At 46.0% G+C, this 27,137-nt stretch overlaps 1 protein-coding gene and 1 long non-coding RNA gene across 2 annotated transcripts in view; both read right to left on the reverse strand.

Moving 5' to 3' along the window:
- The window catches only part of LOC149443017 (uncharacterized), a 56,450-nt gene extending 50,710 nt beyond the window's left edge, over positions 1 to 5,740 (reverse strand). The window contains exon 1 of the mRNA XM_089655957.1: positions 4,864 to 5,740. Coding sequence (XP_089512083.1) covers positions 4,864 to 5,733 — 870 coding nt within the window. The 5' untranslated portion in view covers positions 5,734 to 5,740. The remainder of the gene's footprint in view (positions 1 to 4,863) is intronic.
- The window catches only part of LOC149443011 (uncharacterized), a 473,108-nt gene extending 453,585 nt beyond the window's left edge, over positions 1 to 19,523 (reverse strand). The window contains exon 1 of the long non-coding RNA XR_016306708.1: positions 18,652 to 19,523. This is a non-coding gene — a long non-coding RNA (uncharacterized LOC149443011). The remainder of the gene's footprint in view (positions 1 to 18,651) is intronic.
- Between the last annotated feature and the right edge of the window lie 7,614 nt (positions 19,524 to 27,137).

Raw genomic sequence — 27,137 nt, forward strand, 5'->3', positions numbered from 1 at the left:
ACATCCATGAACTGGAGCGAGCTCGTTGGGGTGATAAAGCCAATCTGGAAACACTGTGTAGACGTTCTCCAAGAACTCAGCACACTCCAGGTGTGGAGAAAGTCTCCAGGTGGGTTTAGCCTGTCATTTATCATAGATACAAACACACTGTAACCGGGATGGATCACTCTGCCATTTGCTCTCTTTTTTAGTCTGCTGGCATAGCTGTGTCCAAATTCGATAGATCTGTACCTATGATCCGCTGTGCTTTATTTCTCCTCCCGAGACCGACACTTCCTATCCTCCATCCTACAGCCATCATACTACACTGCAGTGTGGATGGGAAGAATACTCTCCATGGTGCAATGATAGAAACTGACCAGAATTCCTGGACACCAAAACACCAATCATATGAATGTGGAACTCTTTGGCGTAATCCTCTTTGGACATACTGCAAAAAGTTCTGCAATGTCTTCTCTTCTCACCTTGGAACTCCTATCTGAAGATATCAGCCTGTAAACTTGTACACAAAGGGCATTTACTCTGTCAAAGATCTGCTGAACAACACTTACATAAGAACGTTTCAGGATCTCAGCCTCACTTATTTTCTGGACCAGAAAGACTTCTACAAATTCCTCAGAATTAGACATATGCTACCTCACCTGCACTGGTGTGAGAACACTCAGCCCATGGGCCTCATAACACTCTTCAACAGCTCTACACCTTCCAGCTCCCATCTCTCTACCTTCTACCACCTACTCCAAAAACAAACTCATACAACCAAACTCCCAACGATGGAATTCTGTAAATAGGAACTTTAATTCTCTATCTTTTTATAAAAAACAATATTTTCTCATTTCTGTTATAAAAAATATCCAATAAACTCAAATTTTGTCATAAATTTAGGCCAACATGTTTTTTTCTATATGTCTTTGGTAAAAAAAAAATCTCAATAACTGCATAATAATTGGTTTGTGTGAAAGTTATATCATCTACAAACTATGGGATAGATAATGGAACTTACACAGCTTTTACTTTCTGACTGCCATCACATTTCTTGAGGTGCTAAAATACCAGGATAGTACAAACACCCCCAAATGACCCCTTTTTGGAAAGTAGACACCCTAAGCTATCTGCTGAGAGGCATGTTGAGTCCATGAAAGATTTATTTTTTTTTCCACAAGTTTTTTTTTGTACACAAAATTGTCACTTAAATGACATATTGCTCACACAAGCCATGGGTATATGTGGAATTACACCCCAAAATACATTCTGCTACATCTACCAGGTATGGGGGTACCACATGTGAGAGACTTTTTGGGAGCCTAGCTACATACAGGGGTATGAAATCCAATGACCACTTTGAAAGGTGCATAATTTCCTCATTTCACTTCCTCACTACCTTTCACAGTTTCGGATGCCCTGAAATACCAGGATAGCACCAACCCCCCCTACCCAAATCACAGGTCTGATATACAGGTTTGACCCCATATCTGGCCAGCTTATTGGGGAGAAATAGTTTGAATGCAAGGTGGCCTAAAAAATTAATGAGGGACTCATCAACGCAGATTTTTTTGGTGGGGAGTATAGACATCTGCACATTTTTGGTTAAGGTGGTTTACAAGGGGATGAATTTTGTGGAGCCGCTCAAATTCAGGGTCACCCCGAGGATGACAGATTGTATTGTCATTGAAATGCATAAAACACATTATAGTCTCATATCCATGCCTGGCCATGACAGCAGAGAACACGGCATATGATGAATCGGGTCTGTGGACCAATACAACTGCAATTCATTTTTCTTAGTAATGCCCATGTTGAGGGTTAGGCCCAAAAAAACCTTAAATTCAGAAACTATAATAGGTTTCCATGCAAACAGTCTGGCAAGGTTTGAATTCGGGTTGGTGGTGATAAACTGTTGTGCATATAAAATGCTTTGATCCGCAATCAATTCATACAGATCTTCTGTGAAAAACAGCTCCAAAAAATCAAGGGGAGGAGTTAAATTTACCTACTGACACTGCACTTGCTGGGGGAGGGGGAGTTAAGCGTAGGGGCTAAACGCAGGTGCTGGCAGGTGCCGGGGCTGATCCCGCTAATGCTGCATTTTTGGGGACGCTATACTAATGTGAACGCTGGCATATTTCTGATCTGATCAAAGATATTGATCCGCTCAGACACTATACTAGCAATGGAGGTTTATTGTATATGAGCGTGTTCCTGACAATCAAGGGGTTAAATGTGAAGACTGATGTACTGACGGGCAATCTGACGCTATCTGGGAGGGACGATTACTGACCCTAATGCTATCTGAAGTTGCTGGTGACACTAATACAGTGATTAGCAAAAAATCTGTACACTGTACTAATGACACTGGTGACAGGGCAGCAAAGGGGTTACTGGGGGGTGATCAAGGGGTTAAATGTGTCCTAAATGTGGTTTTACTGTGTGTGTTGTGCTTTTACTCACATGGATCTGCTTTCTTCTCTCTCTGGGACGGAATGTGCTCAGAGAGCGAAGATGTCATCATTTCCTGTACCTGTGTAATGGAAACACATCTACAGGAAGATCTCTGATAGAGCAGGGATCGATCATCAGATCCGAACATCACTGGCCTGAACATGATGATTGATCGGTCAGGAACTGAATCACGGCAACGGCAGGTTGGTGTGTGCCCATGTGCTCCCCTGGCAACTGCGGGAGCGCGAATCACATACATATATATACATATACATATGATTTTGTGCAGGGAGTCCGCCCTGTGGCAGTATTTCTATTATAGGGCGGACTTAAAGTGGTTAAGGAAAGTGCGGCGCTGTATTTCTATTTATTGACATTTTTGCACATTTATATGAGTATGTTTAGGTGTGGCCAGCGTTGTTTTAGTTGAATTCACTGATAAGTTGGTTTATTGATTATTGATCACCTTTTTTAGCTGCTTGTGGGAATACTTTGTATTATTTGTGCTCCTCTTCACTAGTGTACCTTTCCAGTTCCTGTATTTATAAATATGGACACAGAATGATCTCTGATTCGGTACAGGTGATCAGCAGGTCCAGGTGATCAGCAGGTCCAGGCCAGAAATCATTGACCTGGACCTGATAATCGGCTTGTGCTGTACTGAATGACAGCACAGTCAGGGCGGTGGGCTCACACGTGTACATGTACTGTATGTGATCTGGAACAGAGGGGCTGCCCTGCCGCAGTATAAGTGTGGTGGTCGGTCCTGAACTGGGTAAAGTCAGATTGTTTGCCGATGATCTTTTACTTACTTTGGTCCAACCCAACACCTCCCTGCCAGTCCTATTCTCTGTACTCCATACATTTCCCTTTCCTCTGTAAAACAGAATGATGGTTTCCTTGGCCCACCTCCTACCTGGATTATTTGGGCATTCATCTCCCTCGCTCGTACAACACACTCCATGAGGCCAACTACATCCCCACTTTCAAATACTTGAGAGTCCTACTTCTGTCCTGGACTCATCTTCACCTCTCCTGGATAGGGAGGATCAGTGATGGAAAATTGGCAATTTTACCAAAACTCCTTTACTTGTCCTGTACTCTTCCCCATCCCCACCCCCACCGATCCCCATCTCCTCCTATACTCTGAAATCTTTTTAAAATCAGGTCTTGTGATTCAACTGAGCAGACAAAGGGCCACGAATCCCAAGACATGCTATGTATATACATAAGGAACAAGGAGGTTTGGGTGTTCCAAATGTTACTAAATATTTCTTGGTGCCCAGATTACCCCACTAACCCCCCTTTACACCACAATACATGGCTCCTTATGGGCTGACTTAGAAGCATTGCTCTGTTCTCAAACTTCTCACCATTCACTCCCATGGAGTCCTCCTAAATCCAGACCTACGTCTATCAGCCTCTTGATGGGTCACACACTCTGCACCTGGAACTCTGATAACTATTCCAGCAACTTCATATCCCCTCACTTGCCTCTCTGTCCTCTTCTGGGTGATCCTAAAACGGTTACAAACGTTACTAATCTGCGCTCTCCCCGGAACCCTCGGTACATCTTAATGCATTTGCAGCCCCCAGGCCTCACAAGTTCCCAATATAAATGGTCACACATTTCATACCCTGGACTTTGTCTGCCCTTGTACTACATAGCTGGGGGGAGATCTAGAGGAGATTGTCCAATCAGATTGTATAGGAAGGTATTATAATGAGGGAGGTGTGGTCCCGAGCGGTGAACACGCCCTGTCACACCCCCTTCTGTGATGCAACAAGGAAGTGAAGGCTTCTGGGAAGTGGCCTACAGGAAGTGAATGCTGAGAAATCATGGACAGGAAATGATGCAATCTGAAAATCCGTTCCAACGATCCAATAAACTGACAGACAAGTAATGGTCCTGTGGATGAGGGGAGAGGAAAGCCCATCGGGACGGCCGGGCCAGAGACGGCATCAGAGAACGCTTCTGTGTATTATGGGAGGGATATTCTGCCCGAAAAGGGGAACTTCTCCTTTAAGTATGGACCAAACTGGTCACGTCTGGGTGAATGACGGTCCATTCATTCAACAATTTATAGACTCAGCCAATCACAGGGCAGGACTCCATTGTTATTCTTCTGCCATCAATAGCCAACCCGGTCCCACACTTCATCCGTGTCTTTGGGGACCTCTGATCTCCTTATGAACTGTTTCTTCCATGATGAAGATCAGCCATGGAGTATATCTGAGGTGTATATCAGGGTGTGCTTCTTCCCCACATGAGAGCTGGGATGTCCAGCTACATTCATCTAGAAGACATTTCCCGCACTCAGGGCACTAATACACCTCCAGGGTTGTGTGGGACCCCTGATGTACAGGAAGACAGGACTTCAGTGAGGAACATTTCCCTCACTCAGGACAGGAAAGTGGCTTCTACTCCGTGTGAGATTTCTTATGCCTGGAAAGATTGAAGCTCCTTGAAAAACATTTCCCAAACTCATGATAGGAATATGGCTTCTCCCCCGTGTGAGATCTCTGATGTTTGTAAAGACTAGACTTGCCTGAAAAACATTTCCCGCACTCAGGACAGGAATAAGGCTTCTCCCCTGTGTGAGATCTCTGATGTACATAAAGACTAGACTTCCGTGTAAAACAGTTCCCGCACTCAGGACAGGAAAATGGCTTTTCACCCGTGTGAGATCTCTGATGTCTGGAAAGAACGGACTTCTCTGAAAAGCATTTCCAGCACTGAGGACAGTAATACGGCTTCTCCCCCGTGTGATATCTCTGATGGCTGTAAAGACTGGATTTATGTGAAAAACATTTCCCACACTCAGGACAGGAATATGGCTTTTCCCCCGTGTGAGATCTCTGATGTGTGTAAAGATTGGACTTCTGTGAAAAACATTTTCCGCACTCATGACAGGAATATATTTTTTCTCCTGTGTGCAGCCTTTGATGTGTGACAAGATGTGATTTTGATACAAAACATTTCCCGCACTCAGCACAGGAATATGGCTTCTCACCTGTGTGACATCTTTTATGTCTATTAAGTCTGGATTTATAACGGAATCCTTTCCCACACTCTGTACAGGAGAAGCTCTTCCCTGTTGGAAGGCCGGCCCGGTCCCGCACAGTCTGAGGTTCCTCAGGATACGTGGAATCCGATGGTCCATCTACACTGGGTGGTGCCGGATGGACATTGGAGGGAGCCGGGTTTTCTCCTGGACTATACTGTGTGATGTCCTCATCTTCTACTTTCCAGTCTGGAGACAAAGTGAGACAATCCTCGGAGGTTTTCTTCATCTCCCGGCCATGGACTAAAATACAAAGACAAAGAGGATTACTAGACAGGAGCTGATTGGTTCCCCCAAACCAGGACTCCGCCCACATCAGGCAGCTTGCTCTCTGAGGAGCTTACAATTCCACCCTCAAGGGAACTAGGAAATGGCTCCTCTGATCTCCTACCAGGTCATTTCTTTATTCATGGACCTTAGTCAGAGAGTGAGGAAACAACCAGAACTGTCTTTTATAGGAGGGACAGTGATGAGGGGATTATAGGACGAGGGTCCCCACCCCCTCTATCACTCATCGCCATCTTCCCAACACAAGAAGTACTGCACTTCCTTATTTACTCCATGATTTAGTCATGAAGAACAGCGGGGCTGAGCCCCACCAGAGGTCAGAGAGTGAGGATGGGGGGAGAACAACCAAGATGAAGACTGGACTGATCCTGAAGACCACCATCATTGGGGTATTGACTCCTCCCTCATTATCACTTTCTGTTTAAGGGTCCAAAGTTGGAGGAAGTTATCACATTATTATCACCATGTAAAAGTCTGTGCTCCAATCACATCATCCGATATAAAATGTCCAGCTGGTAGGAAATGGGTGTAACAAAGGAGAATCTATATTATGTGTATATATAGCAGTGGGGGGAGGGGGGAGAGAAGAAGTCAGGAGTATGTAATGTACAACATAGAGTATATAGTGCAGGGGTCAGGAGTATGTAATGTACAACATAGAGTATATAGTGCAGGGGTCAGGAGTATGTAATGTACAACACAGAGTATATAGTGCAGGGGTCAGGAGTATGTAATGTACAACATGGAGTATACAGTGCAGGGGTCAGGAGTATGTAATGTACAACATAGAGTATATAGTGCAGGGGTCAGGAGTATGTAATGTACAACATGGAGTATATAGTGCAGGGGTCAGGAGTATGTAATGTACAACATGGAGTATATAGTGCAGGGGTCAGGAGTATGGAATATACAATATAAATTATACAGTGTAAGGGTGAGGACTCAATATTTTGGTATTCAGTAATCAGTGGAAGCCTAAATGTTTACTGTAGACAAGTTGCAGAGATCCCACACCGCTGCCTCCCATCGCCTGAGACTGCACTCAGTGACTTGGGTCTGAGACACTACAGACATATCCCTCCACCAGGCACAGCCAGCAGATAACAGAGAAGGTCCCCTGGAAGAGTCAGGCACAAGGCAGGAGACCCCAGTCACATGTCCTGGGTGACTACATTATGCAATGCTTATAGGAAAAATCAACATTTTTCTGCCAGCTGAACCCCAGAACCTCCATAAATCCAGTCTAGATACATAAATTGTGTCTGCAGCACAGAGAAGGAAGATTATCCGAGAGAAATCCAGGAATACAGGACGGGGAACACAGCTCAGGAAAGTGACCAGGGGATTACAGGCTGATATCACCCAGTCCCCGCCCTACTCTGGACCAATCAGTGAGCAGTATGGGTGGAGGAATGGATTTAGTGTTCATGACCCACCTGTGCTGATCTCTGTAGGAGTGTCCTCCTCTATAAATGTCCCCGTTATTCCATCCTCCTCCATAGACTGCTGATCATCCCTCACATACGCCTCTTCTTCTTCTGCTTTCACCTCAAATTCTATATCGATTGGATCTCCACTCTAAATCAAGGAAATGAGAGAAAATATCATCTGTAAAATGTAAGATTTATGATTGTGACATCACACACAAAATCCACACATTGTCTCCCTTCACAGAAGCAGATCACATGTGATATGTCGGTATATTTCCCCTAAATACCGCATGCCATCCTGAAACTGTCCATTTCCTATCCCGTGTTGCGGTATTGACCACAAACACTGAACACGCTCAGTAAATACCGCATGAACAGGCGTTACATTCACAGAAGGAAATAAAGAATGAAATGCATGCGGTCATTAATTAGTGGTGGAGACATGCGGCATTCAGGAAATGTGTACTGCTTGGTAAAGAGTGGGCGGCCGCTGGCATCCTTAACAACCGGTAAACAACATGGTTGTTAGGGAGCGAGCGGCCGCCGTGTCCTAACCAACCGATAAATAAAAAAAATTACCGGCAACAAAATATTAAGAAAATGTTGTAGGGTCCCCCCCTGGGGTCTGGTATGGATTTTGAGGGGGGACCCCTTGCCAAAATGAAAGAAACACATACCAGACCCCTATCTGAGCATGCAGTCCAGCAGGTCAGGAAAGGGGGGGATGAGCAAGCGACCCACCATCCTGAAACATACCAAGCCATGTGCCCTTAACATGGAGTGGATGCTCTGAGGCAGGGGGGCTTTTCTCCCTCAGAGCACCTTGTCCATGTTGATGGAGATCAGGGACTCTTCCCCACAACCCAGGCTAGTGGCTGTGGGGGTTTGCAGGCAGAGGACTTACAAAATTTAGCAAGGGAGCCCTCAGATCCCTCACCCCATGTGAATGAGTATGGGGTACATGGTACCCCTAATTATTCACCCCCAAAAAAGTATTCTGTTATATAGACAGCAGACAGTTTATGACAAGTCCTTTATTAAAAAAGAAAACTAAAGCAAAATGTCCCCCCGGTGTAGATCCATCATCAATCACGATGCTCGCTGTCACCGCTGACTCGGAAAGAAAAGCTCCGCTCCCAATGAAGACTCCCCTCTGTCTGACAGCTCTGCTGCCTCCTGCCACTAAATATACTAAGGGACGGTGCCACTCGGTGACGTCACTGACCGGGGCATGTTGTATTGGTGACGTCACTGACCGGGGCATGTTGTATTGGTGACGTCACTGACCGGGGCATGTTGTATTGGTGACATCACTGACCGGGGCATGTTGTATTGGTGACATCACTGACCGGGGCATGATGTATTGGTGACGTCACTGACCGGGGCATGTTGTATTGGTGACATCACTGACCAGGGCATGTTGTATTGGTGACGTCACTGACCGGAACATGTTGTATTGGTGACATCACTGACCGGGGCATGTTGTATTGGTGATGTCACTAACCGGGGCATGTTGTATTGGTGATGTCACAAGAAGGCAATGACAGCGAGTATCGTGATTGGATCATCGATGGATCTACATTAGGGGGATATTGTTCTTTATTTTTGTTTTTTCAAAAATTACTTCCAGTGTTTTCTTAAACTACTTTATTTTGGTGAATGAATAGGGGTACTATGTACTCTATACTCATTCACATTGTGGGGGGCTGGGATCTGGGGGCCTCCTGGTTAAAGGTGACTTCTAGATTCCAATAAGGCCCCCACAACCACTGCCCAGGGTTGTGGGGAAGGACCCTTGTCCCCATCGCCATGGGGACAAGGTGCTTTTGGGAGGATAGAGCGTCTCTGCCCTGAAGCACCCACCCAATGTTGAGGATATGTGGCCTGGTATGGTTCAGGAGGAAGGTGGGCACTCACTAAGGGTCTGGTATTGATTTTGGAGGGGAACCCACGCCTTTATTTTTATTATTTTGGCATCGGGGTTCCCCTCAAAATCCATACCAGACCTGTCACAGCTGTCAGCGGGGAACTTGGCGGCCGTCCACTCCTTGTTTACTGGTTGTTGGGGACACTGGCGGCTGCCCTCTCCTTAACAACAAGCTATTTACAAGTGTTGCTAAGGACACCAGTGGTAAATTACCCGCAGGATTCACTACTAAAAAACAGAATGCAGCATCTTACTACATACTGGGATACGGGAAGATACCGCTTTGTGATTGGAGCCCATAGTCTCTACAAGTCCATGTTCTAGATTCTCCATCCCACCAACCTTGTAATAGTGAGGGATGGTGTGACCTTCCTGTGTGGAATCCCGGGAATACAGAGGACAGGGACATCTCTCTCGTGGGTTCCTGGTATTAGGTGGCTCCATCATATCCTTGTGTCCTTCTGAAAACTCCTCCATCACTCCATACTCCTCATCCTCCTCTTTATACTCTTCTTTAACATCAATATTATCATCCCCGAGGATTCCACTCTGAAAGATATAATAAAACATTCATTGTAACAAACATGCTGTGTATAAATCACAACTACCAATAATTGTCATCATCTACCTGATGATGGTGAGGGATGGTGTGACCTTCCTGTGTGGAATCCCGGGAATACAGAGGACGGGGACATCTCTCTGGTGGGTTCCCATGACTGGATCCATCTGTAGGAAACACACACACTGACTGAATCCATTGTTTCTATGTGTTTATCAGATGATGGGGGATCTAGGTGGATCCTCCGTACTGCTCTCTCCTTTACAATAAAGTCTCCTCTTACCCGGTGATGTGAGGGGCGGCTGATTGTCCATCATGACGTCCTTGTAGAGATCCTTGTGTCCTTCTAAATACTCCCACTCCTCCATGGAGAAATAGACAGTGACACCCTGACACCTTATAGGAACCTGACACACACAATGATACAGTCACCATCCAGACACATCCCTTGTCTGTTACTGGAGAATGTCCCAGAATTCCCGGCACCGCTCACCTCTCCTGTCAGCAGCTCCATCATCTTCTTGGTGACTTCTAGAATCTTCTGTGTCTTCTGTCTTGTAGGGATCAGGGATGGAGGTGGGGGGATGGTGATGGGATTCTGGATTCTCGAGGATCTTGTGGTCATACGATGAGATCTCCTTCTGGTGTCATTGTCGGTAGATTTCTTCATGACTCCTGTACAGTTCTATGTGATACAAAGATAAATCTCACTCTCCCATAATCCCTCACTTCTATGGTCAGCTCTAGATTTATTCTCCAGCGATTGGCCACAATGTGCCGACTCAGCAAAGGACAGACATGTCCATCCAATGATATGATGACAATGGGGTCAGATTTATAGCTCCTTCTAGAAGTCATATAATAGAGTCACTAATGGTTTACTAGTAAGGCTCACTGACCCACCAGGAAATGTCACCCATGGATTTAGTGGTCAGTGGGCGTGGCATGCTGGTAATCATGGGTCTCCCTGATTGGACGAAGGCTGAGATTGTTCTCTTCTATAACCAATGCCGCCATCTTGTGCTATAACCAAATCTCATAGAGTCCGGACACTTTATGTATTCATAGTACTTGTGTGGATGTCGTTATTGATTACAGAACATCAGAAGACTTCAAGTGACTCTGAATCCCTCCCAGTGTACAGCCGAGTCAGATTTAACCCCTTCATTACACTCACCTCTCCAGTCAGCAGGCTGAGGATCTCCAGGGTGAGCTTCAATATCGTCTCATTCCGGGGAAATTCCTTCCTTACAATCTTCACAAAACCCAAAGTCTGCTGATTGTCCATCATGACGTCCTTGTAGAGGTCCTCGTGTCCTTCTAAATACTCCCACTCCTCCATGGAGAAATAGACAGTGACACCCTGACACCTTATAGGAACCTGACACACACAATGATACAGTCACCATCCAGACACATCCCTTGTCTGTTACTGGAGAATGTCCCAGAATTCCCGGCACCGCTCACCTCTCCTGTCAGCTGATGGACCATCATGGTGGTCAGTTCCAGAATCTTCTGCTCTTTCTCCCTCTCAGGTATCAGAGAATGAGATGGAGGCACCATGGTGAGGCTCTGGGTTCTGCTCCATCCTCCTGAGATTGGCTCCCCACTAGACTTCTTCTTTACAACATAATCCTACAGATCAGGAGACAAATAAAACAATATTAATCACCTGACATCATCTAAATGTGTGCAAAAATAAAATGGTCTATTGACCAGAATAGACAAGAGTGATGTCATGTGACCTCCCAGAATCCTCCTCACCTCTCCGGTCAGGTCTGTGTTTTATTAATAGAGATGAGAGTGACGTCATGTGACCTCCCAGAATCCTCCTCACCTCTCCGGTCAGGTCTGTGTTTTATTAATAGAGATGAGAGTGACGTCATGTGACCTCCCAGAATCCTCACCTCTCCAGTCAGGTCTGTGTTTTATTAATAGAGATAAGAGTGATGTCATGTGACCTCCCAGAATCCTCCTCACCTCTCCGGTCAGGTCTGTGTTTTATTAATAGAGATAAGAGTGATGTCATGTGACCTCCCAGAATCCTCCTCACCTCTCCGGTCAGGTCTGTGTTTTATTAATAGAGATAAGAGTGATGTCATGTGACCTCCCAGAATCCTCCTCACCTCTCCGGTCAGCAGGTAGATGATCTCCAGGGTGAGGTTTAGTATCTTCTCAGTCATGTGACTCCGGTCCTCCTCCATCCTCATTGGTGCCATCATGTGATCTATACAGGTCTCCTTGTAGACGGATAACTTTGGGAAATGAAAGTAAGAATGATTTGGATGGTATTGGTCACACAATAATAGGATGTGGATGTGAGGGGGGAATAGGAGGGTTGCTGGACATTGAAGAACTACTCCCCCCATGGGAAGACATTTAGTTTGGACTGTTTAGTGTTTACTACAATTTTGAGGTCCGGGGCCCCTTTTCTCTGTTGGGTTTGTTTGGTCTCTGAACTGGTTTGATGAGTATTAGATCTGCAGACAAGGAATGATAAATCTGATCCTTCCTATGACTAGTTTGCTCTGAGGCAGTGCTGTGAGGTCAATGTCGGCTCATCATGCAGGGATGGTCACTTTACATCGCCCGACGCCCGGGACATGTAGTTCTGGGGGCCGGGCAAGTATTGTTTTTATTCTTTATCCCTGCTGAGGGCAAGCCACAGGGCTCTCCTTTCAGGTGCCAGCCTCTGCCACCCCGTGTGTGTGAACCTCTCCTGTACCTACTATGCTTTCCCGGCTCCTCTTGCCCATCTGTGGGCCCGGGTCAGCGGGTGTCGGAGGGTAGAGGGGATGGAGGAGAGCGATCATGTTCACTCCCTTCTTGTCCTGACCCAGAAGTGATGTTATGACAGATTTCCCGACCATCGAGGACGGCAAAGAATGTAATGCAGTGTGATGTGCTCTACATTACATCCAGTAGAGTACAGGGGAGACATTGGGGGTCTTTTAGACCCTGGATGTCTCAATAAAGAGAACCTCTCATCAAAAGTCATCACATAGAGGACTTTGTCCCCTTAAGTAAATTTTTTTTTTAATTGTAAAGAATTAAAGTTACACCCAAGTACATAACTCCTCCCTTTAAAAAATGTTGAGGCCCCCCCACCCCCACATATATGCACGCCCAAATGTAAGAGCACACGCTGGAGCGCCTACACGTGATAACATTGATTGTGATACACGTTACATATCGCCAGTCACACCAGAATGAGAGGATAATTCTAGGAGCAGACCTCCTCCGTACTCTATACTGATGACCTAGAAGGGGCTATAAATGTGTCACCTATAGATAATACCGGGACTAAAGGTTGTCACCATTTCAGCACACACAACTTAAGGTTTGACATGTTGGATATCTATTTACTCGCTGCAACCTCGGCTTTTATATTTTTACACATAAATGGGTCATTTATTGCTTTTTTGTGCCCTGAAATTAACTTAAGTATATTTTTTACTGAAATTTGGCATTTCCTAGACTTTGTGATAATATTTTGTGACATAAAAAATTAGAACTGCCGCTATTTTATTCTCTAAAGTCTCTACTTTCAGAAAATCGATATTTTGGGGGTTTTGTGTCATCTTCAGGATAAAATGATTTTTTTAATGTGTGCAAAAAATGGCTCTGGGAGTGAAAGGGAGAAAGGATAAGCTGGACACTCCCCTTTCCTGAGGAGCAGCCAATCGGTTCTCATTACACTGCAAGGTCTCTCCCCTCCCTGCTAGTCCCCGGGTGCAGTGCTGGAGACAGGCGGGGGAGGGGAGGAGGAGATAAACAGAACAATGTTACACATATTACACATTTAAGTTGCTATAAAGCCCCTTTCATTTTTTAAAGCCGAAAACATTCCTAAAAGAGCCTCAGATTTATATACATTTGTTGTAAATAGGAAATAACATCTTATTACCTCCTCTGCTGCCACTTCCACCAACGTCTCCTCTATACTTCTTCCCGCCTCACCTCTCATCTGGAACTTCCTGTCTGTACCTGACATCACATCCTGTCAGTACCTGACATCACTTCCTGTCTGCATTCCAGAGAGACTTCCTGTCTGGGTAGAAGTGAGATCCCCACCTTGTGGAGCTCAGAGGAACTGCAGCCCCGAGATCCAACCCATAATCCCCATTCCCGTATATTATGTACCTTACAGGGATACTATAGGAGATTAAACATTACTGAATAAAGGAAGAAGAAATAAATGTAACTCTTATGTAACCAACTGTTCAACAAACATCTCTTATTACATATATTATTTTTACAGTATTTATAAAGCACCAATAGATCGCTCAGCGCTGTACATTACAAAGGGGGACAGAACATGTGACAGTACAATACCAATACAATGCAAAACATGAGGGGATTGAGGGCCCTGCTCTTTCGCGCTTACAATCTAGGAGGGAGGGGATGGAGGTACAGGAGGAGATCGCTGTGGGGGATGGAGTGGTAGGAAGAGCGGAGGAGATCGGCAAGTTAGCAGGGGGTGGGGTAGGCTTCCCTGAAGAGGTGGGTTTTCAGGGTGCGCCTAAAGGAGAGGAGAGTAGGTGATAGTCTGATGGGTTGGGGTAGGGAGTTCCAGAGGATGGGTGACACCCTGGAGAAGTCCTGGAGGCGGGCATGGGAGGAGCAGACCAGGGAACTAGAGAGAAGAAGGTCTTGTGAGGAGCGGAGTGTGCGTGTTGGGTGGTACTTGGATATTAGGTCGGTGATGTAGTTCGGGGCAGTATGGTGGACAGCTTTGTACATCAGTGTTAGGATTTTGAATTTGATACGTTGCGCAATCGGAAGCCAGTGGAGGGATTGGCAGAGGAGGGTGGCGGAAACAGAGCGGTTGGAAAGGTGAATGAGTCTGGCAAACGTGTTCAGGATCGACTGAAGCGGGGATAGCCAGCAGTGAGGCAGACCAGTGAGGAGGGAGTTGCGGTAGTCGAGTCGTGATATGATGAGGGAGTGGATGAGCTGTTTAGTGGTTTCTGGGGTTAGGAACGTGCAAATTTTGGCGAGGTGGAGTCTGCATGAGTTACTTAATGATTGGACTTGGGGCTGGAAGAATAGGTTGGAGTCCAGAATGACACCAACTACTCTGGCCTGCGGGGCGGGTTTGATAATGGCGTTGTTGGATGTGATGGAGAAGTCAATGGGGGGTGGTGTCCAGGCTGGGGGGAAGACAAGAAACTCGGTTTTGGAGAGGTTCAGTTTAAGGAAGTGGAGCGACATCCAGTCTGATATGTCGCTCAGTAGGTGTGTGTTTCGGGCAGAGACCGAGGGGGTGAGGCGAGGGGTCGAGAGATAGATTTGTGTGTCGTCGGCATAGAGGTGGTAGTTGAAGCCGTGAGAGTGTATGAGTTGGCCAATGGAGGAGGTGTAGATGGAGAAGAGAAGGGGCCCGAGGACAGAGCCTTGAGGGACCCCAACAGAGAGGGGGAGAGAGTGGGAGGTGGTAGCATTATAGGTAACACTGAAAGAGCGTTGTGACAGGTAGGATGAGAGCCAGGAGAGAGCAGAATCTCTGAGGCCGAGGGAGTGTAGTTTTTTGAGGAGGAAGGGGGGTGGTCGACTGTGTCGAAGGCCGCAGAGAGGTCAAGGAGTAGGAGCACTGAATAGTGGCCATTAGCTTTGGTGGTTAGCAGGTCATTGGAGAGTTTGAGTAAGGCAGTTTTGGTGGAGTGTAGGGGACGGAAGCCGGACTGTAGGGGATCGAGGAGGTTGTTGTCATTGGGGTGAGAGCTTAGGCGGGTGTAGACTAGGCGCTGAAGGAGTTTGGATGTGAATGGGAGCAGGGAGATGGGTCTGAGGTTGTTCGGGTCATTGGGGTCCAGGGAGGGCTTTTTAAGTATGGGGGTGATGTGTGCATGCTTCAGAGGGGAGGGGAATGTGCCGGAGGAGAGGGAGAGATTAAAGATGTGGGTGAAGGAGCGTAGGATGGAGGGGGAGGGAGGTCGTAGGAGTTGTGAGGGGATAGGGTCGAGGGGGCAGGTGGTGAGGTGGGCATCAGAGAGGACCTTGGAGACTTGCTCGATGGTAGTAAGGTCGAAGGTGTGGAGTGTTGAGGGGGCTTCAATATGAGGAATGTTGGGTGGGGTGGAAGTGGAGGTCAGAGCAGTGGTGGGGCTGTGGAAGAGGGGTGATGAGGGGGTAGCTGTGTGAGAGGGGACGGGGTTGGAGGGAGTTTGAGCAGTGATGAAGTCCCTGTGGGTTGTGTCGAGGGAGAGGGGTGATGAGGGGGTAGCTCATATAGAAAAGTTTTACAAACACAAAACACAAAATACAAATGTATAGCTAATGAGACAGATCCCACCAAACCTGATCCTTCCAGGGAAGAAAATGCAAAAATACATCCTAAAGTATAAAAATATATATCAATCCACTCATAATGAACATCATCTTCTGGAAGTGTCTGCAAATCCATCCATTTCATACACATTTAATTTTTCATTTTCTCAGCAGATCTCCTGCAGCTTATTAGCTCCCATTTCCCTTTCTATGTCTCAGCGGATCTCCTGCATCCTATTAGTACCCATTTCCAATTTCATACTAAAGTCAATAACCTCCAATAGGTACAGGTAGCATCCTAGCAACTGACAGATTAATATTCAGAATTATATTCCAAATGCAAAGATACCAAACATGGCAAACCCTTGTCACCCAGGAGGGAAGAGACTGCTTCTTCTGTCTTGTAGGCACTAACATAGTGATGTAAGGTCTTGTGTGACTCATATTAAAATGATCTATACGAATATATACTTCATATTAATGTGCCCAGTTCCTGCTGAAGTTTATGAATTGTATGAAAAATGACTTGTGGAATGTACGTTTTATGGCACGCTCTATCTCTTATATCCTAACAGGTCATGACTGAGTTATTGTTTTGTGATCAAGCAGAGGAAAGTGGTTTTCCAGCAGACCCCCTGGAACCAGACTAATTAATGGTTTACAGCCCTGGAGATGATCTATCTGTGTTTTATTTATGATAAGAGATCCTGTTGACCTCCGTTCAACATACAGCTATGCATTCCATGTACAAAGGGAGGACAGGAGAGAATATGGCTGAGAACGAACAAGATGGCTGTCATGTACAACGTCCGTGTCTCTATTGCACACAATCATCACAGAAGGAGGTCCTGATTTCTCTATATAAATCTATTTTTCACTAGAGGGGTCCACAGAAGGAGGAAGGAGGTCCTGATTCCTCTATATAGATCTTTATATCAATAGAGGGGTCCCCGTCAGGAGGAAGGAGGTCCTGATTCCTCTATATAGATTGTTATATCACTAGAGGGGTCACCGGCGGGAGGAAGGAGGTCCTGATTCCTCTATATAGATTGTTATATCACTAGAGGGGTCACCGGCGGGAGGAAGGAGGTCCTGATTCCTCTATATAGATCTACATATCACTAGAGGGGTCACTGGCAGGAGGAAGGAGGTCCTGATTCCTCCACAAAGATCTATATATCACTAGAGGGGTTACCAGCAGGAGGAAGGAGGTCCTGATTCCTCTATATAGATCTTAATATCACTAGGGGGGTCACCGGCAGGAGGAAAGAAATCCTGATTCCTCTATATAGATCTTTATAACACTAGAGGGGTCCACAGAAGGAGGAAGGAGGTCCTGATTCCTCTATATTGATTTACATATCACTAGAGGGGTCACCGGCAGGAGGAAGGAGGTCCTGATTCCTCTATATAGATCTTTATATCACTAGAGGGGTCACCGGCAGGAGGAAGGAGGTCCTGATTCCTCTATATAAATCTTTATAACACTAGAGGGGTCACCGGCAGGAGGAAGGAGGTCCCGATTCCTCTATATAGATCTTTATATCACTAGAGGGGTCACCGTCAGGAGGAAGGAGGTCCTGATTCCTCTATATAGATCTTTATATCACTAGAGGGGTCACCGGCAGGAGGAAAGAAATCCTGATTCCTCTATATAGATCTTTATAACACTAGAGGGGTCCACAGAAGGAGGAAGGAGGTCCTGATTCCTCTATATTGATTTACATATCACTAGAGGGGTCACCGGCAGGAGGAAGGAGGTCCTGATTCCTCTATATAGATCTTTATATCACTAGAGGGGTCACCGGCAGGAGGAGGAAGGAGGTCCTGATTCCTCTATATAAATCTTTATAACACTAGAGGGGTCACCGGCAGGAGGAAGGAGGTCCCGATTCCTCTATATAGATCTTTATGTTACTAGAGGGGTCACCGTCAGGAGGAAGGAGGTCCCGATTCCTCTATATAGATCTTTATATCACTAGAGGGGTCACCGGCAGGAGGAAGGAGGTCCCAATTCCTCTATATAGATCTTTATATCACTAGAGGGGTCACCGGCAGGAGGAAGGAGGTCCTGATTCCTCTATATAGATCTTTATAACACTAGAGGGGTCCACAGAAGGAGGAAGGAGGTCCTGATTCCTCTATATTGATTTACATATCACTAGAGGGGTCACCGGCAGGAGGAAGGAGGTCCTGATTCCTCTATATAGATCTTTATATCACTAGAGGGGTCACCGGCAGGAGGAGGAAGGTGTGCTGTTCTCCTCATATTTGTTATTTAACTGTGCATTGTATTACCAATTCTTATTTCACCATGTTTGTTTCTATGTCTTGATCTGTTGCTGCCATCTGCTGGCCAGAATTTGCATGCTGCATGCCTTTGTTATAGCTAGTAAGTGTTTTCTCTGCTGGGCGTGGTTTTAGGCAAGCCTTGGTTCTGGTCACTTCCTGCAGCCATTTTATCTGCTGTATAGCTGTGTGACAGGACATTCAATACCCTGGGCTTGTGAAGGCATCAGTTTTTGACCAGCAGTTAGCCTCAGGAAAGATATCGCAGGACAGCATGAATACCTCTACTACCTTACAGTATTGTATCACTGTTTGTCGCTGTATTTTGGACCAAATAAACCCACGCTGATTTCATTCCCGTGTATACGTTTGGATCCATCTAACCTGAACATCTGCCGGTCCGGTCTGCTCCACTGCTTGGATACGAAGGTAGGAAGTTACACAGCCATTATTAGATATACCTTCATTCGCCTTCATGTGGGGACAGAACAGTCAAAAACTGCCTTAAAGTCCATACCCCGCTACAGATTCCCTCAGAGTCCAGTACCACACTCAGGAATCTCCCTAGCAACAGGCCCACTTGCAGCAAATCTGCCCGGTTACAGTGCATGTTCCACAAGCCTATGCGGAAGCACTGCACATACGCAGTATCTATAGTCTCGCCTGGAAGTCCTCCACAACTCGCCAAGCCATTCCTAAAGTCCTATATTAACTTTTCCTCGCATAACAGAAGTACTGTTTATGCACGTTCCTTACACTGCCGTGGCCGCCGCAAAACCCCGCAATTCATTCTAAATATCTTAGAAATTTTGTCAAGGTGCCCTATCGGAGCTGTGCTGCGATTTTCAGCGCCCAATTCAAAACTTCATTTTCTTAAAGGGACAGCGCACCTTAAGTCAAAATGGCCGAAAAGGACTTTGCACAGTTCCCCAGTGATGAACTAAAGCAAATACAACCTGATACTGATCGTTATGAAGGGCAGGGAACAGAATCCACACTTCCAGCAGAACAAGTCATACGACCAAGACGCTCTCTCAAACCGACAGTAAAAGTCATTGAAAATTATCACACCACGAAAGATGAGCTATGTGATAACCTGGAGGAGCAATGGGAACGAGTTTCCTCCCTCATGTCCGGACTTAAATCCTCCTCAGGTGATGCCACAAGCTTACAAGTTGCCATCGGGCGGCTGGACACAGCTCAAGAAAGATACAATAGACTGTCCACAAGGTATATAACCTTTCTAAAAGACTCTAATATCGATGAAGCCCTATCAGAACTAAGCAAGGCAGAATCAATAGCCAGACAAAGAGACGTCATGGTGCTGGATGTTAAAGGTAAAGCGGAACTCCGTATCTCGCATTTGCAAGAAACTAAATCACACAGATCAAATTCATCTAAACATTCCTCTCGGTCATACAGATCATCGTGCTCAAGAAGCTCAGCCTTGAGCGACAGATTACTAGAGGCCCGCATAAACGCAGAGCAATCCAAAGCGAGACGCTCCTTCACTGAAAAAGAAGCTCTTGCAAGGGCAGAGGCCAAGAGGGCAGAAGCAGAAGCAGAGGCAGAGGCCAAGAGGGCAGAGGCAGAAGCAGAGGCCAAGAGGGCAGAAGCAGAGGCTCGAATAAAGATTTTCGAATCAGAGATGCAGGAGGAAATTGCATTAGCTAAAGTAAGACTACTTGAGCAAGCATTGAGCCAAGGTCTTGATCCAGTCTGCTCGCTACCACAGGAGATAGATGATCCAGTTGATCGCACCAGTGACTATGTACTGAATCAGTTATCTGCGCCACCCCCAGTTTGCAGTACGGTCCAAGCCGAGAACACTGAAACCTCCAAGTCAGCTCTACCTGCGGTACCAGTGCCACCCACAGCACCCGAGCAACCTAATAACCGTTACCCGGAAGTGCCCTCTCAAGGACGGTTGTTACAGAAAGATCGCTATCAGGCGTTTTCTGGCCTACCTCCACAGCTCAAGCAGCAGTCATCACAATATACAGAGGCTAAACGAAAGCTTAACCCTGCAGCTACATCATTCTACCCGGAAGCATCTCACCCCTTCACGCCAGGCAGCCAATACGCCCCAGGGGCATCACAAGTCATCATGGCAACAAGCAGTGAGAAATCAGATATCTCTGAGTTTGCCAGGTTTATGGTGAGCAGAGAGCTAATCAACACCAGTCTCTCAAAATTTGATGACCGTGCAGAGAGCTACAGAGCTTGGAAGGCAACCTTCAAGGCCGCCATCGCTAACCTCAACCTAACCGCAGAGCAGGAGTTTGACCTCTTGATCAAATGGCTGGGCCCAGGCTCCACAAATCGTGTCAAGAGCCTCAGAACTGTTTATGTGGGACAAGCAGAAGCAGGTCTTGCTGTCGCCTGGCAGAGACTCGAACGTACCTTCGGCAGTGCAGAAGCAATAGAGAAGGCCCTATTCAAGAGACTGCAGAACGTTCCAAGGATCAATCTCAAGGATGTCCAGAAGCTTCAGGATTTAAGTGATCTGCTCATGGAACTGGAGCTTGCCAAGGGTGACCCTCGTCTGTCTGGGCTTTGTTACCTGGATACAGCTCATGGAGTGAACCCAATTGTCGTGAAGCTACCATACAGTCTGCAAGAAAAGTGGGCGGCATCAGTCTCAAGGTACAAAAGAGAGCATGACATCACCTTTCCCCCATTTATTCACTTCTGTAGGTTTATCGATGAACAGTCCCAGATGAGGAATGACCCCAGCCTCGACTTCCTGGAGTTCAACACTACAGCTTCAGCAACATCATCATCAAGGTATGAAAGCATCACGCATAAACACAGAGACTTCAAGAGCAGCGTGAGTGTTAGAAAGACTAACCTACCATCTCCTGCAGTACCCACGGGTAAACAGTACACCACCTCATCAGGAGATAAGACCTTCAATCGTGAATGTCCCATTCATAAAAAACCACACTCTCTGAACAAATGTAGAGGGTTTAGATCCAAAACCATACTGGAGCGCAAGAAAATCCTCACCGAGCTCGGGGTATGTTTCAGATGCTGCGCTTCATTGGAGCACATGGCTAAGGACTGTAAATCTGTCATCAAGTGTGAGGAGTGTCATAGTGAAAGACATGCCTCAGCTATGCACCCAATCCCACTCTCCAGAGATTCACCCACTGCCGTCACCACCAGTCCTGCTCCAAGTCATGGCGGGGAGCCCCAAAATTACGCTAATGCAGCGACTGCTGTTTCCTGCTCATGCTTGGATGTATGTGGGGAGGGCCAGTGCGAGAAATGTTGTGCCCGAATATGCCTGATCAAGGTCTACCCAGAGGGACTACCAGAAAAGGCAGTAAAAATGTATGCCATCATTGATGACCAAAGCAACCGGTCCCTAGCAGGTCCTAAATTCTTTGAAGCCTTTGGAATAAAGGGACCATCCGAACCCTATACCTTAAACACCTGCTCGGGCCGCATAGAGACTAGCGGCAGAAGGGCACAAGGATTCATCGCTTCTCCTGTCAGTGGGGATACGGAAATACCCTTACCGATGCTGATCGAATGCGATCAAATACCCAACCATAGGGATGAGATTCCTACCCCAGAAGCTGCAGTTCACCAACCTCACCTAAGGCACCTAGCCAACGTTATCCCACCTATGGACATCAACGCCGAGATTCTACTCCTGCTCGGCAGAGACAATCTAAGGGTACACAAGGTGCGTCAACAGTGTAATGGTCCTGACTATGCACCATACGCCCAGAGACTGGACTTGGGATGGGTAATCATAGGAAATGTATGCTTAAATCAACCAGAAATCGACTCCTTCAAAACGTACGTGCGTGCAAATGGACGCACAACTTGCATTAAGCCGTGTCCTCATCACTATGAGGTGAAGGAGAAGTCTCCAGGCCTCATACAACCACCTGATGTCATTACTCCCCTCTTTGCCGACAACTTGGGGAGATCAGTCTTTCATACAACCAAGGACGACGATAAAGTAGCCTTGTCAGTAGAGGACAGAGAATTTGTCGAGATAATGGACAGTGAGTTCTTTAAAGACGAAACCAATCACTGGGTTTCTCCATTACCCTTCCGAGCTACCAGGGTAAGACTCCCGAACAACCGGGAACAAGCTCTGTCTAGATTTAACTCTCTTCAGCGTACCATGAACAGCAAGCCTGAAATGAGAGAACACATCGTCGCCTTTATGGATAAAATATTCCGTAACAACCATGCAGAACCAGCTCCATCCTTAAGGAAGAACGACGAGTGCTGGTACTTGCCTTCATTCGGAGTATATCATCCACGAAAACCTAATCAAATTAGGGTTGTCTTTGATTCAAGCGCCAAACATCAAGGTGTATCTCTTAACGATATTCTTCTCACAGGTCCTAATCTGACTAATAACCTAGTCGGAGTGCTGATGAGATTCAGGAAAGAGCTTGTCGCCATCACTGCTGACATTGAACATATGTTCCATTGTTTTGTAGTCCGAGAGGACCACCGGAATTTCCTCAGGTTTCTGTGGTACAAGGACAATGACACCAACGCAGAGATGATGGAGTATCGTATGAGGGTACATGTGTTTGGAAACAGCCCTTCACCAGCCGTAGCGACTTACGGGCTTCGGAGAACTGCAATAGAGGGGGAATCTGAGTATGGTACAGATGCCAAAGACTTTGTGGAAAAAGACTTCTACGTGGATGACGGGCTCAAATCGCTACCAACTGAAGAAGCGGCTATCGATCTGCTCAAAAGGACTCAAAATATGTTGTACCAAGCTAACCTTAGACTACACAAAATTGCTTCAAACAGCCTAACCGTAATGAGAGCCTTCGAGCGAGGTGATCATGCACCTGGATTCAAAGACATTAACCTGGGACTGGACAGTCCACCTGTGCAGAGGAGCTTGGGCCTCAGATGGGATCTCTCGGCTGACTCCTTTGGTTTTCAAATAAGTTGTGCAGACAAGCCATTCACAAAACGTGGTGTCCTATCAGTGGTAAACAGCCTATTTGATCCGCTGGGATTTGTAGCGCCCATCGTCATACAAGGTAAATCCCTACTGAGACAACTTTCTGAAACCATCAAGGATTGGGATACCCCACTTCCCTCCGATAAAGAGCAAAAATGGGAAGCCTGGAAGCAATCTTTGTGTGCTTTGGATGAGATCCACATCCCAAGATGCTATATTAAAACCTCACTTACTTCTAGCGTAAAGAAGGAACTCCACGTGTTCTCAGACGCCTCCACAGAGGCCATAGCAGCGGTCGCCTATCTAAAGGTCACAGAACCCAACAAGCAAAATCACGTTGGATTCGTCTTTGGTAAGGCTAAGTTAGCCCCCAAGCCTGATCATACTATTCCCAGACTTGAACTCTGTGGGACTGTATTAGCAGTGGAGATTGCAGACTTCATACAAGAAGAACTAGGTGTCAACATAGATGAAGTTCAGTATTACACGGACAGTAAGGTCGTATTAGGTTACATCTACAATCAGACGAGACGATTTTATGTTTACGTCAGTAACCGCATAGAGAGAATCAGGAGGTCCTCCAAACCTGAACAATGGTACTATGTACCATCCGAACTTAATCCAGCAGATCATGCCACTAGACCTATGTCTGTAGGTTCCTTTACTAACTCTACTTGGCTTACAGGTCCGGAGTTTCTGCTAAAACAGGCGGACGATTGTGTACAGGAAGTTTTCAGCATCCAGGATCCGGATAATGATCCAGAAATCCGCGCTGAAGTCAGTGTATTGGTCACTGGAACAAAGCAAATCTCCAGCCTCGGTAGCCAACGCTTTGAACATTTCTCCAGTTGGATGAGACTCGTCAGGACTATCGCAAGGTTAGTGCACATTGCAAAATGTTATCACAATACTCACAAAGATAAGGATTGTCATGGTTGGCACGTCTGCCATAAACCCTTCTCTGCGGAGAACATCTCTCATAGTGAGTCCCTCATAATACGTCACGTCCAACAAGAGGAATTCAATGTAGAATGGAAGTGCTTATACAACAAACAGCAGATTCCAATAAAAAGCCCTCTTGCCAACTTAAATCCAGTTATTGACAGTTTTGGCTTGCTCAGAGTTGGTGGTCGTTTGAATCAAGCCCACCTAAGAGTTGCAGATCAAAATCCTCTCATCATTCCCAGCAAACACCATATCACCGTCTTGCTGATCCGACACTACCACAAAAAGACTGAACACCAGGGCAGGCAAATCACTGAGGGCAAGTTACGGTCTGCTGGCCTTTGGATTATAGGTATGAAAAGACGTGTGGCCCAAGTACTGCATGACTGTGTTCACTGTCGCAAAGCTAGAGGAAAACAACTACACCAACAAATGGCTGATTTGCCTGCGGACAGACTATGTACAGAGCCGCCTTTCACCTACGTTGGCCTAGACGTCTTCGGGCCATGGATGGTGTCCGCACGCAGGACCCGTGGCGGTCACGCAAACAGTAAGCGTTGGGCTGTACTATTTACTTGCATGAGTGTGCGAGCCGTTCACTTAGAGGTCATAGAATCCATGGACACATCCAGCCTTATTAATGCCTTAAGACGGTTCTTCGCAATCAGAGGACCAGTGAAACAGTTGAGGTCTGACCGTGGAAGCAACTTCATTGGAGCCTGTAGAGAACTGAACATAGACACCAAATCCATTCAAGATCACTTGGCGGAAAAGGGTTGCACCTGGATTTTCAATCCTCCTCATAGTTCCCACATGGGGGGCTCCTGGGAGAGAATGATCGGCATCTCACGCAACATCTTGAATTCTATGTTGATGGATGTAAACTCTTCAAGACTCACACATGAGACTCTAGTCACCCTTCTCGCTGAAGTTTCAGCTATCATCAATTCTAGACCCCTCGTGCCAGTATCTATGGATCCTGAAACACCAGCCGTACTGACTCCAGCTATCCTACTTACCCAAAAAACTGAGATTACGCTATTACCTAGTGGAGAATTTACTCATGCGAATATCTACCAAAAACACTGGAAACGTGTACAATACCTAGCTGATTACTTCTGGAACAGGTGGCGAAAGGAGTATCTCAATATTCTTCAAGGAAGAAGAAAGTGGCAACACCACAAACCAAACCTAAAAGAAGGTGACCTCGTGTTAATGAAGGAGCAACATACCGTACGGATTGACTGGCCTATGGGACTAATTACAAAGGTTCTTCCTAGCAAGGATGGCAAGGTTCGTAAAGTGGAGTTGAAGATCTTCAGAAAGGGTGAGCTTAAAATATTCGCAAGGCCAATTAATGAACTCATTTTGATACTACCCATTGAGAACATTCCTGCTGGGTGAACTCTACTGAACTTGAACTTTGTGGTTCTTCTCTATTCCAACTCAGAATCTACTATATTGTTATGTTTATTGCATTCTAACATGTTCTTTGTTACAGGTTGTTTTATATTTTATGGACATTCGTCATAGTGAAATCCCTTATGGAATTTCAGACGGGGAGTGTGCTGTTCTCCTCATATTTGTTATTTAACTGTGCATTGTATTACCAATTCTTATTTCACCATGTTTGTTTCTATGTCTTGATCTGTTGCTGCCATCTGCTGGCCAGAATTTGCATGCTGCATGCCTTTGTTATAGCTAGTAAGTGTTTTCTCTGCTGGGCGTGGTTTTAGGCAAGCCTTGGTTCTGGTCACTTCCTGCAGCCATTTTATCTGCTGTATAGCTGTGTGACAGGACATTCAATACCCTGGGCTTGTGAAGGCATCAGTTTTTGACCAGCAGTTAGCCTCAGGAAAGATATCGCAGGACAGCATGAATACCTCTACTACCTTACAGTATTGTATCACTGTTTGTCGCTGTATTTTGGACCAAATAAACCCACGCTGATTTCATTCCCGTGTATACGTTTGGATCCATCTAACCTGAACATCTGCCGGTCCGGTCTGCTCCACTGCTTGGATACGAAGGTAGGAAGTTACACAGCCATTATTAGATATACCTTCATTCGCCTTCATGTGGGGACAGAACAGAAGGAGGTCCTGATTCCTCTATATAAATCTTTATAACACTAGAGGGGTCACCGGCAGGAGGAAGGAGGTCCCGATTCCTCTATATAGATCTTTATATTACTAGAGGGGTCACCGTCAGGAGGAAGGAGGTCCCGATTCCTCTATATAGATCTTTATATCACTAGAGGGGTCACCGGCAGGAGGAAGGAGGTCTTGATTCCTCTATATAGATCTTTATATCACTAGAGGGGTCACCGTCAGGAGGAAGGGGATCCAGATTCTTCTATATAGAACTTTATATCAATAGAGGGGTCACTGGTGGGAGGAAGGAGGTCCCAATTCCTCTATATAGATCTCAATATCACTAGAGGGGTCACCGATGGGAGGAAGGACATCCCGTTTCCTCTATATCAATCTTTATATTACTAGAGGTGTCACCGGCAGGAGGAATCAGGTCCTGATTCCTCTATATAGATCTTTATATCACTAGAGGGGTCACCTGCAGGAGGAAGGAGGTCCTGATTCCTCTATATAGATCCTATCACTAGAGGGGTCACCGGCAGGAGGAAGGAGGTCCCGATTCCTCTATATAGATCTTTATATCACTAGAGGTGTCACCAGCAGGAGGAAGGAGGTCCCAATTCCTCCATATAATCGATATATAATGGTGTAGCGCTAAATAAATACTAACATTCTGATGGATTTGGTAAAATGCCTATTCTGTTTCCTGTTTAAAATATACATTTTATACATATTTACTTTTATACTTTTTCATATTTCTAAATATATGTGTTCTGCGTATATATTTTTGTCTGCTGGGCTTTGCAGTCCTCCTTAACTTGTTTGCTCAGAGCGATGCTCTCAACCCCTCCCTTCGCACTGAGAGGATTTCACTTAGG

The sequence above is a fragment of the Staurois parvus genome, unplaced genomic scaffold, assembly GCF_062004578.1.
Source record: "Staurois parvus isolate SC_StPar_1 unplaced genomic scaffold, SC_StPar_1.0 ptg000879l, whole genome shotgun sequence".
Lineage (NCBI taxonomy): Eukaryota > Metazoa > Chordata > Amphibia > Anura > Ranidae > Staurois > Staurois parvus.